Below are 20,222 nucleotides of genomic sequence, written 5' to 3'. Positions count from 1 at the left end.
AGATTGGAGGAACAGCATCTCCTATTTCGCTTGTGCAGCTGCTATGAATATTGATTTCTATAACTTCAAGTAACCCCTGCAATTCCCTCGCTCTCCATCCCTTCCCCACCCAAGTCATACCAGCTTTCAAGTCGTCTTGTTGAGTCTCATTGTCTGTACTTGTTCTCACCTAGCAAACAGCTAACAATGGCCTGTTTCCTTTATCATCGTTATTTTTTTGCATATCTTTCATTCATTTGTTCCATATCTCTCTACATCACCATCTATATCTATCGTTTCCCTTTCCCCTTACTCTCAATCTGAAAAAGGGTCTCGACCTGAAACGTCACCTATTCCTTTTCTCCAGAGATGCCTGGCGTTCAGTACAAAAGGCTTGTCAGGGAGATCATTACGAGAATATCAGCTGCAGAAACCAGAAACCTGCCTGTGCTTCCGACCCGAAATGTCACCTGTGCCTTTTCTCCAGAGATGCTGCCTGACCCGTTGAGTTATTCCAGCTTTTTGTGTCTATCTTATGTTTTATTTTACATCTCTTGGTAATTTGCTTCACAGATATCAACATCAGAAATGTATACTTAGCTGCAATGAATTATAGCAAATAAGTTTAAAATCTTTAGTTTCAAGGTGGTAGTTATACTGAGCCTCAGGACAATTATTTTGAGTTTTTTAAGATACAGCATGGGACCAGGTCCTTCTGCCCACTGAAACCACGCTGACCATTGATCGCCCATTCATACCAGTTCTATGTGATCCCACTTTTGCGTCCTCTCCCTCCACACTAGGGGCAATTTACAGATGTAAACTCACCTACTAGCCCGAACGTCTCTGGGATGCACGAGGGGGCCGGAGTACCCAGAGGAAACCCACGCGGTCACAGGGAGAACATGCAAGCTCCACACAGACGGTACCCAAGGCCAGGATGGAGTCCGGGGCTCTGGCACTGTGAGGCAGCAGCTTTACCCGCTGTGCCATTGTGCCACACATTTTTGTTTATGTTATGGATTTTGAAATGCTCTTGAAGCAGGTATTTTTAAATAAAAGGAAAATAGAAACAACAGGGTGAATTTTGTGATATTCTTTTTTTAGACCTAAATGGTATCTCAAAAACAAAATTCTTATTCTGAAATCTGTGCTGGTTACTTTTCAGCATAAAAATAAAAGGCAGTTAATAGAATTGTTGAGGAGCCTTTCATTACAAAGATGTGAGCTATTATATTACTTGAAACTGTTTTTAAAGCGATGGGTATTTTTAACACATTAACCATAAGAACTAGAAACAAATAGTATGACAATGAATAAATTAAAGTCTTTGGAAACTTTGAGGAGGTGAAGGAGATGGAAATCCACAGAAGAAAACAAAGAAGTCTAGTTGCTTGCTGCATTGGATAAGGGCAGGTTATTGCTTGAATTTCAATCATTCAGGCAGCAGGTGTTTATGTTTAGAAAAAAAACCCTCAAGTCTCAACCAGATCAGAAGAGCATTCAATCAGTCTTCTGATGACAGGCAAGTAGTGCAACTTCACACTTCAGCAAATATACCCACACGTTTTTCATCAGTAACATTGACTGTAGTCATTTTGCCATCAATTCATGCGAGAGGCAGCAGAAACATGGGGATTGATAAAAAGCAGTCTGATAATCTGACATTCCTTCTCTCCAGAGATGCTGCCTGACCCGCTGAGTTACTCCAGCACTTTGTGATACCTTCGATTTGTACCAGCATCTGCAGTTATTTTCCTACAAAGCAGTCTGATATGTAAGTTTAGTTTAGTTCAGGGATATAGCATGGAAACAGGCCTTTCGGAGCACAAAAAAACTGGGTGTGCATACTGACTGGTTGTATCACGGCAAGGTTCGGCATTTCGAACACCCAGGAACGAAGAAGGCTGCAGAGAGTGGAAAACATTGCCTGGTCCATCACGGGTACTGACTGCCCTACATTTGAAGGGGTCTACAGGAGATGCTGCCTCAAAGAGGCAACTAATAAAAGGCAGTTATTAATTTACGGAATTTTAATAAAATGTATTATCTGTGTGTTGGGGAATACATTTGTCACAGGGAGAACATACAAACTCCGTACAGACAGCACCCGTAGTCAGGATTGACCAGGGTCTCTGGCGCTGGAAGGCAGCAGCACTACCACTGCGCCACTCTGCTGCCCCAATGCCACTGTGTCACCCCTGGCATTCCAGAGAAACCAATCCAAATTTGTCCAACCTCTCCCTCGTTTTAATGCCCCCTTAAGTAAGGTAAACCTCTTCTCTAAAGCTTCCACATCTTTCCCGTGGCGGGGCGACCAGAACTGCATGGAGTAGGAAAGAGACGAACTGCTGAGCCAAAGGACTGGCATTGAAGCAGAACCTGAGAACGTTGGTCTTGGACTGTCCTTGGACCGCACGGTTTTGGCCACTGTGACACTGGTGCAGGCTTCTGGAGACAGCCTGGCTTCCAGCATATCAGTGTGGTCCAGAGCAGAGTGGAGGAAGTGGCAGAAGGACTTTGACAGCTGGGAAGGGTTTTCCCTGAGGCTCACCAGCTGTCTTTGTTACTGAACGCTTGTCAGTGGCAAAGATTAATCTGGTGCATGTTCTGTGGGCAAACTTCCCAGCCTGAGAGCTGGAAAATCTGTGGAATCTTTATGCCGCCCTGTTGAACTCCATGAAAATCCCACCGTAACAGTGCAGGTACCTAGTCACCAGCTCTTACCTGCAGATCCAGTAGATTGTATTGGAACATCTATCCAGTTACAATTAGAAGGGAAACCTAGGATACTTTGAGGCAAAAAAAGATTAGATTGGTGTTCTTCAAGACCAAGAGAGGTTATGGTGAGGTGACAATAAAAGTACAAAATAAGACGAGTAGCAAAATAATTGTAGATTTGAAAAACATCTTAACTTATAGGTTGGGTAGGAAGGAACAGCAGATGCTGGTTTAAACCATAGACACAAATAGCTGGAGTAACTCAGCTGGCCAGGCAGCACTTCTAGAGAGAAGGAATGGGTGACGTTTTGGGTCGAGACCCTTCTTCAGACTGAAACGTTACCCATTCCTTCTCCAGAGATGCTGCCCATCCCGTTAACGTAGGTTGTTCATTGAATCATTGAAAGATACAGCATGAAAATTGGCCTTCTGGCCCTCCACTCTCATCCACTTCCCACACACATGCATTCTCAAAAAGAACCTTGGTATATCTGCATTGTTTTCTCCATGGTGGTCATGGTTCCCGGTTATGTATCGTTGTATCATTGCAAGTTGCTGCAGGAAATCTCACTGCTGCGCACTGTGGCATGAGGGAATTTACCCCAGCCCCATTCTCAAGGAGGAGGGACTTTATTTACTTTTCCTTCAGACTGAAGGAGCAGGTGGAGCAGGCACAGAAAGACACAAATATCTTGGGTTTCCCCAAAGTGCAGGCATTTTCCAACTGCACTTTTGTGTCTCAGAAAGTTTCTAAGGCTCTCTTACACAAAGACACACCCTCTGTGAGTGTGGTTCCTCACCTGCCTGATTCAGTGCAGTGTTACACAGGAAACTCTCCCACTGCTGTTTTGAGAGCCTTGCAGTAGGTTTGTGTGACCCAAAGTTAATGTTAGGATGACTTATTATGCTGTTATGATATTATTAATAATATAATAAAGTGATTTCTAGGTCTATATGTTTTGTCGCCATTCATCACTGATTGTGGTCTTTTGATCAGGAAGTCAAGGATCCAGTGGCAAAGGGGGTTGCTAACTCCTAGGACTAGGAGTTTGGAGATAAGCTTGGTTGGGATTATGGTATTGAAGGCAGAGCTATAGTCAATAAGTAGGAGTCTGACGTAGGCGTCCTTGTTATTTTTAGTTTAGAGATACAGCGCGGAAACAGGCCCTTCGGCCCACCGGGTCCGCACCGACCAGCGATCCTTGCACATTAACACCACCCTACACGCACTAGGGACAATTTTTACATTTACCAAGCCAATTAACCTACAAACCTGTACGCCTTTGGTGTGTGGGAGGAAACCGAAGATCTCAGAGATAACCCACGCAGATCATGGGGAGAATGTACAAACTCAGTACAGACGTTCTGAGTTTGTACGTTCCAGGGAAGAGTACTTGACAGGCGATGTAACTCAGGAGGCTGAAGGGTTTGTTTCCGTGCTGTATGACTCATACTATATGGCTTTCGTACAATTAGAACTGTGTATCCATGTGTGAAGAATACTTCTGAATAGGCATTGAAAGTACTTATTCACTGTTTAGCAAACAGCTTTACAAGTTCCCCAATAAGTTCTAAGTTTGAAATTTTACATGGTTAAATGGCACTTTTCACTGTTTTTGCTCAAAAATGGATTGAACTGAGATTCACTCGTTTCATTCTTCTTAAATCATTTTAGCTGCAGCATTCCCAGAACAGCAATGAAAGAACTGATTAAACAGAAGTAACTGGAGCAAGGACAGAAAGATCCCAAATTTGATTTCTAATAGTAAAGCCGAGAAGTTTGAGAAATAATATTCATCAAAGCCTGAAGGGGTTTCATGCAAACTCATTTCTTCACTTTCTTTTTCCCTTTCCTTTTTATAAATTGGCAACTCAAACACAGATATGAGAAAAAATTGCATACACCTTTTGGAAATTTACAAGCTATTCCCATCAAATTAATGCACAAAAACTGAAATAATTTTATCCATCTTGTAGAATTATTATAAGTAAATGTGCATCCTGTTTATTTTGGAGACCATGGCCAAAGCCCTTCTGTTATATCCTTAGGTCATACTACGCCATGTTTTAAGTTAGTTGTCAAGAAGTATTCAATTAGGAGTTACTATTATTTTCTTGAATATGCTTTTTAGGTATTCCAGAGATTTAAAATTTTATATGTAATAAAAATAGTATTTTTCTACATTTACATTTACATCCATGGCAATGATTGTATGTTGAAACAGGGAACTGCAGATGCTGGTTTACAAAAAAAGACACAAAGTGCTGGAATAATTCAGCGGGTCATCAGGCAGCATCTGTGGAGAACATAAAAAGGTGAAATGTTGGGCCTGAAGAAGGATCCGGACCTGAAACATCTGCACCGATGAGCCAAAACATTATGACCACTGACAGGTGAAGTGAATAACATTGATTATCTTGTTACAAGGGGTGGGATATATTAGGCAGCAAGGGAACAGTCAGTTCTTGAAGTTGATGTGTTCGATGCAGGAGAAATGGGCAGGAGTAAAGACCTGAGCGACTTTGACAAGGGCCAAATTGTTATGGCCAGACAACTGGGTCAGAGCATCTCTGAAAAGGCAAGGCTTGTGGGGTGCTCCCAGTCAGCAGCTGTGAGTACCTACCGACAGTGGTCCGAGGAGGGACAAACCACAAACCGGCGACAGCGTGTTGGGCGCCCAAGGCTCATCGATGCACGAGGGCAATGAAGACTATCCCGTCTGGTCCGAACTGACTGAAGGACTACTGTGGCACAAGTCACAGAAAATTTTAATGGTGGTCACGGGAGGAATGTGTGACAATACACAATGCATCGCACCCTGCTGCGTATGGGGCTGCGTAGCTGCAGACCGGTCAGAGTGCCCATGATGACTCCTGTCCATCGTCGAAAGCACCTACATTGGGCAAGCGAGCGACGGAACTGGACCTTGGAGCAGTGGAAGAAGGTCGCCTGGTCTGATGAGTCCCGTTTTCTTTTAGATCACGTGGATGGCCGTGTACGTGTGCACCGTTTACCTGGGGAAGTGATGGCACCAGGATGCACTGTGGGAAGACGACGAGCCGGTGGAGGGAGTGTGATGCTCTGGGCAATGTTCTGGTGGGAAACCCTGGGTCCAGCCATTCATGTGGACATCAATTTGACAGTGGCCTCTTTCAGCAGGATAATGCGCCCTGCCACACTGCACACATTGTTCGGGAATGGTTTGAGGAACATGATGAACATGATGAAGTGTTCACGGTGTTGCCCTGGCCTCTAAATTCTCCAGATCTCAATCCGATTGAGCATCTGTGGGATGTGCTGGATCGACAAGTCCGATCCATGGCGGCTCCACCTCGCAACTTACAGGACTTGAAGGATCTGCTGCTAATGTTTTGGTGCCAGATACCACAGGACACCTTCAGGGGTCTTGTAGAGTCCATGCCTTGGCGGTTCGGCGCTGTTTTGGCGACACACGGGGGACCAACAGCATATTAGGCAGGTGGTCATAATGTTTTGGCTCATCAGTGTATGTCCTCCTGAGATGCTGCCTATCCCGCAGAGTTACTCCAGCACTTTGTGTCACAATTTATTTTGTCTTCTATGCTTCACAGAACTGTGAGTAGCTGTTAATTTTGTATTAATTCATTTATATTTTAGCTCTATCCGATAATCTAAGTATGTTTCTTTAAAATTAACTGATTTCAGCTCAGAATTAATTTTCTTGCACTTTGCCTAACAGTAAAAATAAGCACACTTAGAAAACCTCCATTGCAATTTTAAAAAATGCAGAGTTAGTGAATTATGTTTATATTTCAATATTAACACATTTTGTTTTTGAATGTTTACCAGAAATATATCATGATCTTTTGCCACATGGTGGAAGATGTTTTAGGGGATGGGGCCCTTCTTCAGACTGATTGTTGGGGAGAAGGTGGAAAGAAGGTGGAAGAGAGGAGGGGCAGGCAAAGCATGGCAGGCAGTGAAGTCAGGCAAGGGGAGATTTTGGTAGATAGATGGCTGGACAAAGGCAGAGATTAAAAAAATGAGAAAGTGTGAGCCAGAAGGATTGAAGAGTTGCACTGATTTGGATGAGGCAGTTGATTTAGAGTTGCTGCCTTACAGCACCAGATACTCAGGTTCGATCTTGACTACGGGTGCTGTCTGTACCAAGTTTGTACGTTCTCCCTGTGACCGCGTGGATTTTCCCCGGATGCTCCGGTTTCCTCCCACATTCCAAAGACGTAAAGGTTTGTAGGTTAATTTGCTTCGGTAAAGTTTGTAAATTGTCCCTAGTGTGTCGGATGGTACTGGGGTATGGGGTTCGCTGGTTGGTATGGACTCAGTGGGCTGAAGGACATGTTCTGCACTGCATCTCTAAACTAACCTAAAGTTGCAGTGATTATATGTTGATGGAATAATGTGGATGTTGGCGAAGTTGACAGAAGTTTTCCTGCTGTCAGCCCTGACTTTGAGTTGGAGTCTCTGTTCTGATCAAAATTATTGTGGGTTTAAATCACATTTCTCCACTAAGTAAACAATAGAAGGTGCCACCCGCATATTAGTGAAGGAATCTCACACTGTCATTGTGCCATTCCAATCAGTTGTGATTCCCCGCCTCTCTAGCCCACCCTGTTGCAGTTTTCCAGCCAGTGAGCCTGACCGACCTGCAGCTGGCCAGCTGCTGCTGGTGTTCACTCATCCCCCCCAGATGTGGAAGCTCGATGCACCTCGTGGTCGGGCAACAAACCTCAGCCGTGTGCGTACCATCACGCAGTAAGTCTTGGACTCACACCGAACCCATGTAAGAGGTGAAAGTTCACAGGCAAGGCTGAACAACGTTGGTGACACAAGGAACTGCAGACGCTGGAATCTTGAGCAGTGCACAAAGTGTTGGATGAACTTGGTGGGTCAAGCAGCATCTGTGGAGAGAATGGACCGACAAAAATGTTTCCGGTTGGGACCCTTCTTTAGACTAATAGTTCCCTTTGAACATTGTTAGTTTGCGTTGGAACTGCCTGTCATAGCCAGCGAATTTGTTTCAAAGTTTGATCTCAACCAAGTTCAATAAAACAGCTTTTACAGTTCAGTCTTTGCCGTCTTCATTGGACTGAATTGTCAGCGGGTCAAGGTGTTCAGCCACCCCCCTCCCACCCTCTTTTCTCCTAATTTGAGCAATGGGTTGTCTGCTTATATGGTTAAACTTAAGAACAGAATTGGCCTGAACCTATCTGCCAATTGAGTCATGGAAAGCACAACAAACTGCAGATGCTGGAATCTTGAGTAAAACACAAAGTGCTGGAGTAACTCAGTGGGTCAGGCAGCATCATCTATGGAGGGAATGGACAGGCGACGATTCAGATTGGGACCCTTCTTCGGTCTGTCATACTCCCCAACTCGTTTATTCAATCTCCTTGCACAAGTATGCACCCTTATCTGGGTAACTAGGGCACATTTAATCAGATCTTTAACCAAGAAGGTTGTGAATCTGTGGAATTCATTGCCACAGACGGCTGTGGAGGCCAAGTCACCGGGTATTTTTAAAGCGGAGTTTGATAGGTTCTTGTGTAGTGAGGGCATCAAAGATTACGGGGAGAAGGCAGGATAATGGGGTTAAGTGGAAAAAATAGATCAGCCATGATCGAATGGCGGAACAGACTTGATGGGCCGAATGGCCTAATTCTTCTCCTATGGATCTAATATTTATTACATTTGGATCTAAAATATGTCATCTCTTAGTGCTTATTAAATTGATGTATGTCGTACCATGGCCAATTCTCTGGCCTGCTCCTCAATTCCACTGATATGACTTTTCTTTACCTTCCATTTCCAAACCAACATAGCTAAGAAAGATAAATCAGCACAAACAGCTGCGACCCAGTGTGAGCAAATGTGTTAATAGGAACTGTTGGCATACTCTTGATGAAGGAATTTGACATGCAAAGTTAACACTATTTCTCTTTGCACAGATTCTGCCTTACCTACAGTCATAGTCATACAGTGTGGAAACAGGCACATCGGCCCAACTTGCCCACACCGACGAACATGTCCCATCTACACTAATCCCACCTGACTGCATTTGGCCCATATCCCTTTAAATCTATCCTATCGATATACCTGTCTAAATGTTTCTTAAACGTTACGATAGTACCTACCTCAACTACCTCCTCCGGCAGCTCGTTCCATACACCCATCACACTTTGTGTAAAAAAAGTTACCCCTCAGGTGCCGATTAAATCTTTCCCCTTGTTGAGTGTTTCTAGCATATCTGTGGTCCACAAATCATGTTAATGTTTCCGCAAGATTGTTCTCTGTGCCTTTATTCACTGAGAACCAAGGCTTTGAAATTCCCTCTTTTAAATTTTCCGACTGCTGCCTCACTTTCCTCAATTAGAGTGCTCTCCAAAATCTTCCTCTTTATGTCTTAATTTCCCCTTTTGTGGTCAAATGTCAAATTTTGCTCAGAACAGCTTCTGTGGAGAATCCAACGAGTTTAGAGGTGCAATGTGAATATAAGCTATTGTTGTTAAATTGTATTGGAAAGCCACCAACAATGATTCAACATATTCATGCCTCATTAGGAGTGGTCTTGTGACAGTGTGCTCCGGTTTCTGTCTGATCAAATAGGATTAATTACTTTAATGGGAACAGTGCAAGCTTTAAAGATTTTCTGTCTAATACTGATGTAAAGATTTTAGGAATATGACGTTAATTTAATTTCAATGTGTATTGAAATACGGAACAGATAAATCTACCATTAGTGGAAATGTGTAGTCATAAGTTATTCAGCATGGAAACGTGTCCTTCAACCCAACTTGCCCTTGCCTGCCAAGATACCCCATCTACACTAGTCTGATCTGCCTGCATTTGGCCCATATCCCTCTAAACGTTTTCATATACATGGAAAGTACATATCTTAGAAAATTCTATATTTTTACATTAATATAATTCTCATTGTGTTGACTTTAAAAGGTGTGACTACAGAAATGGGCTTGAATTATTAGTGGAAAGAGAGAAGGTTGCGAAAATTATTTGCAGAGCATATTTGAAACAAAATGCATTTTGTGACAGTACTCTTTGTGCAGTAAAGGATATTTTTAAATATAGATAGATCATTGGTAGTACATCCATTGCAGCTGTTGCTAGCAATAGCTTGTCAAGAGTTTTTCGTGGCCTGTTGAGAACTCATGATTAATGGCCAAGAGCTGCAGCTGAGATTCCTGTTAGGACAAGAAGCGGGGCAGATTTAGCAGATTATAGAATCTGTCAGGCCTCTATTCACTGTCTATAGAGACATTGTATAGAGGATAATGGCTACTTCTCCATGAATTACAAAGCTGTAATCGAGGCCCAGATGATGTCATGTAACATAATCGTAAAGGTTTGCAGTTTACGTTCATTCTCAAATGTGAGGCTGGTTCATTACATTTAAACAGGTACCACTATTTAAAAAAAACAAATTTATGAGTGTTTGAAGGCCTGTACTCACTGGAGCTTTAAAGGATGAGGGGGGACCTCATTGAAACATACTGGATAATGAAAGGTCTGGATAGAATGTATGTGGAGAGGATGTTTCCACTAGTGGGAGAGTCTCGGACCAGAGGCTGTAGCCTCAGATTAAAAGGGACGTACTTTTAGAAAGGAGGTGAAGAGGAATTTATTTAGTCAGAGGGTGGTGAATCTATGGAATTCATTGTCACAGATGGCTAAGGAGGCCAAATCGATGAATGTTTTTAAGGTGGAGATTGACAGATTCTTGATTAGTAAGGGTGTTAGGGGTTATGGGGAGAAGGCAGGAGAATGATGTTGAGAGGGAAAGATAAACAGATAGCCATTATTGAATGATGGAGTAGACTTCATGGGGCGAATAGCCTAATCCTACTCCCTTAACTTATAAACATGAAATTTAAGTGTGATTTAAAAAAATCTATGTCATATAATTTTCTTTTCATTTGACTTTTGCTTGTCAAATAGTTATAGAAGTTTCGGCAAGTTTTGATAGCTCATCTCCATGGTCCATTTGCCTCAACGTGTATGTATGATCATCGGATTATTCAACTAACGCGGACATCACTGAAAAGCTCAATTTCTGACTCAATTGATGATGGCAAAATGCACTTCCCAGCTGAGCTGTGAAGAAGCCAGGCTGATTTTAATTTAGCTTAGTTTAGTTTTGAGATACAATGATCACCCTTACACTAGTTCTATCCTACACACAAAGGACAATTTACAGAGGGCCAATTAACCTACAAATCCGCACGTCTTTGGGATGTGGGAGCAAACCGGAACGCTCAGAGCAAACCCACATGACCACAGGGAGAACGTGTAAGCTCCACACAGAAAGCACCCGTACTCTGGATCGAACCCAGGTCTCTGGTGCTGTAACACAACAACTCTACCACTGCGCCACTGTGCCACCTAATTTTTTATGAGAGCTATGGGCTTCTTTGAGAGTCTGTCAGTGCTGTAGACTTTCTAGCCTATTCGAAGCTCTTCCCCTTAATTTTGCATCGTCCTGATTTTTTCCCTACTATGGGATTTTGTGGCTAATTCTCTCCACTCTGGGTCAGACCAATGTGTTTAACGCTGGTAAGTAATTGAACCTGACACCCTGTTTTTTCTATAACTTAATATTGACACTGAATATTTTGGAACCAAGCAGCACGAAGCTATAAATAAAAATTCCCTATTATTTATATAATTAAATAAATTAGAATCTCACATTTGCATTTAGAAATTGAAATCCTGCTTTGCAACCGAAATTATTCCACATTTTTGATATTGGATATGCCTTCAACTACTTAACACTGTGAACATTTTGAACATGTCCTTGGAAAAGGATATATTCGGAAAGGCAAACATTACATAAAGTTAGAGAGCAACAAAAGTTCCTCATTTTAAAGTTGAACTCCATCAAATCTATTCTAATCTTAATAATATTTTTCAATTTCAGAAAGTACGAGAAATTTCTCTGGATGTTATTCAGAGGGAGTTTTTGACACTTTTGAGTATTATTGAGTTACATAGCAAATTATGTGTAATACTCTTAGCTGGGCCAGAGTTCTCTGTGTATGTTTTTATACATAACATAGCTCCAGTTAACTTTTACAACCTCCGAGAGCAAAAACTGAACATTTGTATTGCCACCAAAATAATTATTTTATTGGTAACTTTATTTTATAAAGAGTTTCATACATCACTGCAATGATACAAGCAATTTTCAAGGATTCTGATAAATGATGGAGAAAGAATACTTCAATAGACAATAGACAATAGGTGCAGGAGTAGGCCATTCGGCCCTTCGAGCCAGCACCGCCATTCAATGTGATCATGGCTGATCATTCTCAATCAGTACCCCGTTCCTGCCTTCTCCCCATACCCACTGACTCCACTACCCTTAAGAGCTCTATCTAGCTCTCTCTTGAATGCATTCAGAAAATTGGCCTCCACTGCCTTCTGAGGCAGAGAATTCCACAGATTCACAACGCTCTGAGTGAAAAGGTTTTTCCTCATCTCCGTTCTAAATGGCCTACTCCTTATTCTTAAACTGTGACCCCTGGTTCAACCATATATTGTTAATTATTAAAAGAGTAAAAAGCCAAGAGTGTTTTATTGTCATATGTCCCGACAGAACAATGAAATTCTTACTTGCAGGAGCACAACAGAATATGTAAACACATAAAAACAAACAATAATAGTGCTAAGAGACAAAAGCAATGCCCCCAAGTCTATGTAGTTCAAGCTTATTTGGAGGTTGTAGTATTTAATATCCTGATGGCTATTGGGAAGATGATGTTCCTGAATCTGGATGTTACAGTTTTCAGACAATAAACAGCAACAAAACAACCGAACAGTTCACCTTCACTAGTGGCTTGGCTGAGGGAACTCGAGGGTCCGGGTACAGTTTTAGATTTTTTTTTTAGATTTAGAGATACAGCGCGGAAACAGGCCCTTCGGCCCTCCGGGTCCGCGCCGCCCAGCGATCCCCGCACATTAACACTATCCTACACACACTCGGGACAATTTTTTTTTACATTTGCCCAGCCAATTAACCTACATACCTGTACATCTTTGGAGTGTGGGAGGAAACCGAAGATCTCGGAGAAAACCCACGCAGGTCACGGGGAGAACGTACAAACTCCGTACAGACGGCGCCTGTTGTCAGGATCGAACCTGAGTCTCCGGCGCTGCATTCGCTGTAAGGCAGCAACTGTACCGCTGCGCCACCGTGCTGGATCCCAGACCTTGATGAAATGCCGTGAGCTCATTCGCACCATGCACATATATTCAATAAACCCACACTTCTTCCCTCGTCTACAAACAACAGTCAAATATGTTTGCTTAAACTAGGTATGGGAACAGAGCTTAATTAGTCCAGCTACATCTCAGATTTGCCTGGGAAGAAAAGCTGTCTTGTCTTACTGCTACATGTTCCTTGAGGCTGTACGATCTGCGGCCTAGTGATTCACTAGTTCTTCCAAATGAGCTGAATTATTTTCCTGAGCACCTCATTGTTTTCCTCAGCCAGCCTGCTTGCTCAATGAGTGCACATAGCAGATACAGACAGTAACTCCATTTTAGCTGAGAAGCCTGTTTTAACCAGAGTACAGTAGCGATTGTAATTTCAATTAGTTCAGAGATTCAGCATGGAAACCAGCCCTTTGGCCCACCGAGACCACTCCAACCATTGATCACCCACTCACATAGTTCTATGTTAACCCGCTTTCTCATCCACTCCCTAAACACTAGAGCCAATTTACAGAGGCCAATTAACCGACAAACCCGCACGTCTTCGGGATGTGAGGAAACCGGAGCATGTGGAGGAAACCCATGCAGTCACAGGGAGAATGTGCAAACTCCACACAGGCAGCACCCGAGGTCAGGATTGAACCCGCATCGCTGCCCTGTGAGGCAGCAGCTCTGCCATCTGCTTCACTGTGTACCTTCTTATACAAGTTCCTGTAATATGTTTCAGAAACAACCAAAAGTAATCAATTGCAAGCTACTTCTGAAATTTGGTGTGTTAGAAGGTTGAAATAATTTAATTGACGTGACCAAAAGTGTGCAAGAATTGTGAATGTTACAATGAAAATATTATTGCTAACTTGTGACTTCAGCATGTTCTGTAATGGTTAAAATTGGATCTGCAGGGTGCAAAGCTATGCTACGCTACATATTTCAAGTATTTTGTTTAGTGTGTTTAGGGAGTTCTTGCATGCATTTATAATAATGTTTTTCATGGCAATAAAGCAGTTTCTTACCTCTCTTGGGGTGGTTGGTCAGAAGGTTATGTGGCCACTTTTGTGGCAATACTTGGCAGTTTTCATTAGTTAATTATGACGATTCAGAGAACTAAAACCACCTTAATTACGGACCCTAGCCTGAAATTGGTCTGTCATCTGCATTTAATGTCCAGACACCAACATAAAGGTTGAAGGCCATTTAGAGTAATTACTCATAACATCGCAAAAGACAGCAACCCACCCTCAGTGCTCAGTCACGTGTGGATAGAGAAAATGTAACAGAAACAAATCAAACGAAGTAAAGCAATTTTAGTCTGTTTGAAGTTGCTGTAGTTTTGGTGTCTGCAGATTCTGTTTAATGTATCCATTGCGACATATTGACAAGTCAATCACAAATGTAGGCGGCACAGTGGTAGAGTTGCTGCCTTACAACACCAAAGTCCCAGGTTCAATCCTGACTATGGGTGCTGTCTGTACAAAATTTGTACATTCTCCCGATGACCATGTGGGTTTTCTTCAGGTTCTTCGGTTTCAATAGACAATAGACAATAGGTGCAGGAGTAGGCTATTCGGCCCTTCGAGCCAGCACCACCATTCACCGTGATCATGGCTGATCATGCACAATCAGTACCCAGTTCCTGCCTTCTCCCCATATCCACTGACTCCGCTATCATTAAGAGCACTATCTAACTCTCTCTTGAAAGCATCCAGAGAATTGGCCTCCATTGTCTTCTGAGGCAGAGAATTCCACAGCTTCACAATTCTCTGAGTGAAAAAGTTCTTCCTCATCTCCGTTCTAAATACCCCTTATTCTTCTTAAGCTGTGGCCCCTGGTTCGGGACTCCCCCAACATCGGGAACATGCTTCCTGCCTCTAGCATGTCCAATCCCTTAATAATCTTATATGTTTCACTAAGATCCCCTCTCATCCTTCTAAATTCCAGACTATACAAGCCCAGTCGCTCCAGTCTTTCAACGTATGACAGTCCCGTCATTCCGGGAATTAACTTCGTGAACCAATGCTGCACGCCCTCAATAGCAAGAATGTCCTTCCTCAAGTTTGGGGACCAAAACTGCACACAATACTTCAGGTGTGGTCTCACTAGAGCCCTGTACAACTGCAGAACGACCTCTTTGCTCCTATACTCAACTCCCCTTGTTATGAAGGCCAACATTCCATTGGCTTTCTTCACTGCCTGTTGTACCTGCATGCTTACTTTCAGTGACTGATGCACTAGGACACCCAGATCCCGTTGTACGTCCCTTTTTCCTAACTTGACACCATTCAGATAATAATCTGCTTTCCTGTTCTTACCACCAAAGTGGAGAACCTCACATTTATCCACGTTAAACTGCATCTGCCATGCATCCGCCCACTCACACAACCTGTCCAAGTCTCCCTGCAACCTCATAGCATCTTCCTCACAGTTCACACTGCCACCCAACTTTGTGTCATCTGCAAATTTGCTAATGTTACTTTTAATCCCTTCATCCAAGTCATTAATGTAAATTATTGTAAATAGCTGCGGTCCCAGCACCGAGCCTTGGGTACCCCACTAGTCACTGCCTGCCATTCTGAAAGGGACCCATTTATCCCCACTCTTTGCTTTCTGTCTGCCAACCAATTTTCTATCCAATTTCCTCCCACACTCCAAAGACGTGCAGGTTTGTAGGATAATTGGCTTCTGTAAATTGTCCCTACTGTGTCGGATAGAACTAGTGTACAGGTGATTGTTGGTCGGTGTGGACTCGGTGAGCCGAAGGGCTGGTTTCCACACTGTATTTCTAAACCAAACTAAACTAAACAAAGTGCTGGAGGAACTCAGGAGGCCAGGCAGCATTTGGGGAGGGAATTCGTAGACAACGATTCAGGTCCTAACCCAAAACGTCATCAGTCATTTAATCCACAGATGCTGCCTGACCCACTGAGTTCCCCCAGCACTTGTGTTTCGCTCAAGATTCCAGCATCTGGGGTCCTTGTGTTTCCATATTAACACGTCCCATGTTTTGTTTATACATTTACTATTTATTTTTCACATTTTTGGTAACAACAATTAAAGTCTTCCATCCTACAATTATATACCACAGTATCCTGTGTATGTTATGGTTTTTGATGCTAAATCATATTACAACATTTGCATAAATGGGTATTTTGGGTATTGTACCATATGCTTCTTATTAGGTCAGCACAAATTGAAGTCATTAGCAATTTCCTATTAAGAATATAATAAGTATGTCCAACGGGATCCCACTACTGGCCACATCTTCCCATCTCCACCCCTTTCTGCTTTCCGCAGAGACTGTTCCCTCCACAACTCCCTGGTCAACTCGTCCCTTCCCACCCAAACCACCCTAACCCCAAGTACTTTCCCCTGCAACCGCAGGAGATGCAACTCCTGTCCCTTTACCTCCCCCGTCGACTTCATCCAAGGACCCCAACAGTCTTTTCAGGTGAGGCAGAGGTTCACTTGCACCTCCTCCAACCTCATCTACTGTATCCGCTGTTCCAGGTGTCAACTTCTGTACATCGGCGAGACCAAGCGCAGGCTCGGCAATCGTTTTGCGTAACACCTCCGCTCAGTCCGCCTTAACCTGCCTGATCTCCCTTCCCAGTTCTCCCACTAGTCTTACTGTCTCTGACTACATTCTATCTCTGTTCCGCCCTCTCCCCTGACATCAGTCTGAAGAAGGGTCTCGACCCGAAACGTCACCCATTCCTTCTCTCCAGAGATGCTGCCTGTCCCGCTGAGTTACTCCAGCATTTTGTGTCTCCCTTTGATTTAAACCAGCATCTGCAGTTTTTTTATACACAAGTATGTTCACACTTTGATTTAATGGAATTAAAAATCAAAAAATTCCAGCAGTTCCGGTGGCTACGGAAATAATTGCACAATTCTCGATAATCAGATACACTGAGAAATTCAGAAAGACTCCACAGAAACATTAAGGGAGCAGTTTGGGAATTTTCCATTGGAATTTATGTTCATTGAAGTGTTCTTGTTGATTTTAGAGTAAAGTATTTGTCATAAGCAGTTGATTCTATGGTATCCCACTGAACAGTAAAAAACAGTGGGTCTATGAAGTTAAAGAATTAAGTCTAAGGACAGCACAGTGATGAAGCTGGTAAGAATCGCTGCCTCACACCACTGGAAATCTGGGTTCAATCCTGATGTCTGTGTGGAGTTATCACATTCTCCCTGTGACTGCGTGGGTTTCCTTCGGGTGCTCCAGTTTCCTCCTACATGCCAAAGATGTGCAGGTTTGTAGGTTTCAAAGATTCTGTGTGTAAAGAATGGATGAGAAACTGGGATATCATTGAACTGGTGTCAACAGGTGATCAATGGTCAGCGTGGACTCGGTGGGCTGTAAGCCTGTTTCCATGCTGTATCCCTAAACTAAACATGCGGACTCGGTGATCAATGGTTGGCGTGGACTCGGTGGGCTGAAGGGCCTGGTTTCATGCTGTATTTCTAAACTAAACTTATATGTTACAGTACATAATATATAGTATGTATTATATGTTCCGTTATAATAATAATATATTCCTTTATTCATCCCACACCGGGGATATTATGCTATTTAAATGTCATATGTACACTGCACAATCTTTTTGTCAAGTTTCTAGATCTCATGAAGTTCCTTAGGGAGAAGGATCTACTTTTGAATCTGATTTGAAGGAGCCACATCGTTGTTTGCTTGCTCTTTCATGGTGCTGCAGTTCCAGTTCACCAGTTTGCCAGCAGGTGCCACAATGGTTCAATGCAACTTTGGGCTTGGACTCCAAAAGATTTTAATCTTCAGAGAAAAAAAAATTTGCTGAAAACCCCTTGGCTTCATAGGGTAGTCAAACTCACCAGAAGTAGATTTATTAGTTCAGCATAATAACATATTGACTGCAATAAAACATTGAGATCAATCCCATACCATGTGTTTGCTAGTGACAATATTGTGAGATCTTTAAAATAGTTTACTTTGGATGCAAACTGTATGGTTATCAATGTTGCAGCACTGCAGCTGAATCTTGGCAATTGAATGTTTAATGTGATGTACGTTGAACAAATTTCCAAATGTTTAAACAACACAATTGAAAATAAAAGAAGGTTCACACTTTAAAAATAATATTTCCGATCATTTCATAGAGCATACAACAGTGCAGCATAGGAACACACCCTTTGGCCCACAAAGTATAGATTGGATGAAGATTAAGTGAATTCCTGCTACATCTGGAATGATTATTTAGGTTCAATCACCTCCACTTGTTTGTATGTTTAGACTTTTGAGACACAGCGTGGAAACAGGACTTTCGGCCCACCGATCACCCTGTACACTAGAATTATCTGACGCTAGGGACAATTTACAATTCACAGAAGTCAATTAACCTACAAACCTGTACGTCTTTGGAGTGTGGGAGTAAACTGGAGCACCCGGAGAAAACCCACGCGGTCACAGAGAGAACGTACAAACTCCTTAGAGCCACCACCCGTAGTCGGGATCGAACTTGGGTCTCTGGCGCTGTATGGCAGCAACTCTACCACTGAGCAACTGTGCCACCCCTGACTCCAGTTGTAACTGAGAATCAAAAGGAACACATTTAGATCTCAAATATTACATGTCTAATTTACATTAAAAACCGTTTATTCGATGTCCTACTGAGTTCTGTCTTGTTCCAACAGCTGCCCTAATTTCATCTTGCCATATATTGTGTACTGTTGAAGCCACAGTCAATAATCCAGGCTTAGGAAATGCTGGCAGCTCACAACAAAACCACTGGGATTTCTTTGCACAAGTGCCACATATTTTGGGATTCCAAGTCACAAACTTGTTTTTGCTCGCTTTTCGCTGGCAATTCCCCAACTCCACAACAACGCTAAACTCTTCATGGAGTCAAGTGGTGTAGTACAAATTTGGTGCAATTTTCCAGGAGAGGAAGAGAAAAGAAAACGTTTGCATAAGGTGTCGAAAAAGAATAAATTGCAGGAATAAAGATACAAGAAGAGAAAGCTATCGAGTCAGTGGATAAAAAAAGGAAGCAGAAAGTACAGTTACAGTAAATTATTTCTAGTTTGTTTGAATAATGCTCCATTTGACGTTAGACACAAAATGCTGTAGTAACTCAGCGGGACAGGCAGCATCTCTGGAGAGAAGGAATGGGTGACGTTTCGGGTTGCGTCTGAAGAAAGGTCTCGACCCGAAACGTCACCCATTTGAGTCTGAAGAAGGGTGTCAACCCGAAACGTCACCCATTCCTCTCCAGAGATGCTGCCTATCCCGCTGAGTTGCTCCAGCATTTAGTGTCTACCTTCAATTTAAACCAGCATCTGCAGTTCTTTCCTATCCATTTGAGGTTAATGTGCATATTACATGGAAAAATTATTTAGTTACAATAGTTTGTGAAAATGTGTACTACTATAATAAATGCTGGGTGCAGAACAGTAAGGGTTAACATGTAAAATGCATGAAGATAATGAAAAGTATTGTTGGGGGCGACAATATCGGTATGAGTAATGACGTTATATAAACAGAAAATGGAGGTTATGATCTTTCATAACTGAAGTAGTAAATTCTGAAATCTATTGAAAAGCGCAAAACGTAGATAAGATGGCTGAGCAGACAGAAACTTCACCAAGATTGCTACCATTGCAGTATTGTTCATCCTAAAAATAAAACACATTAAGATACATTTCTTCAACAAAATAGTGCCCTTTCTTTTAATGGTACACTAACAACAAATTAACAGTTTTATGTGTTTCTAATTTCAAAGCTAAACTTGATCAACTATGTAATGATCTGTTAGGCTTTGGATGCTTTAAGTATTAGCATATGGACACTATTCTTAGTTTTGTCATTGATTGTGCTCAGTGTGAACAGTGAAGGAATCCGTGTAGAAGAAATTTGCAGACAAACATAACTTCTTTCTCTCGGTAGCAACGCTGCAATAGAGCTCAACTAAAAGTGTATTCCCCAACAAAAACTAACCAAATAAAACACTTCTTGCACTCAGTCACAAGATTGACAATCCTGCACCACACCCTATTTTGGATTAAAGCCCATGAAGGCACAAATAATATTAGGATTATCACACTTCCGTCTACACTCACAATATTCCATTCACCTATTATATACATACCTTCCTGCTGCAGCTAGTAACGCATTGCAGTGGTTAATCTAATTTAACAATTGTTTTTAAAATATCAAAATAGAAGTGAAACTGATAGTAAATTGTTTCATCCATATTATAAAGACTAATTATATTTTCTGTCATTATGTTTTGTGGAAAACAATCAATTTTCTCGGCACCCAATG

At 42.3% G+C, this 20,222-nt stretch overlaps 1 protein-coding gene across 2 annotated transcripts in view; it reads left to right on the top strand.

Annotated features, from left to right (window-relative positions):
* stx8 (syntaxin 8) overlaps nucleotides 1–20,222 on the top strand; it is a 155,391-nt gene that overhangs the window by 44,332 nt on the left and 90,837 nt on the right. Inside the window, exon 7 of one of the 2 annotated variants that reach the window (XM_078401828.1) lies at nucleotides 783–1,035. The exons of the other annotated variant lie outside the window; for it this stretch is intronic. Coding sequence (XP_078257954.1) covers nucleotides 783–814 — 32 coding nt within the window. The 3' untranslated portion in view covers nucleotides 815–1,035. Of the gene's footprint in view, nucleotides 1–782; nucleotides 1,036–20,222 lie in introns of those variants that run through there. 2 annotated transcript variants of the gene reach the window in all.

This window comes from Rhinoraja longicauda, chromosome 6 (assembly GCF_053455715.1).
Source record: "Rhinoraja longicauda isolate Sanriku21f chromosome 6, sRhiLon1.1, whole genome shotgun sequence".
NCBI lineage: Eukaryota > Metazoa > Chordata > Chondrichthyes > Rajiformes > Arhynchobatidae > Rhinoraja > Rhinoraja longicauda.
This window is presented reverse-complemented; position numbering and strand designations above follow the sequence as displayed.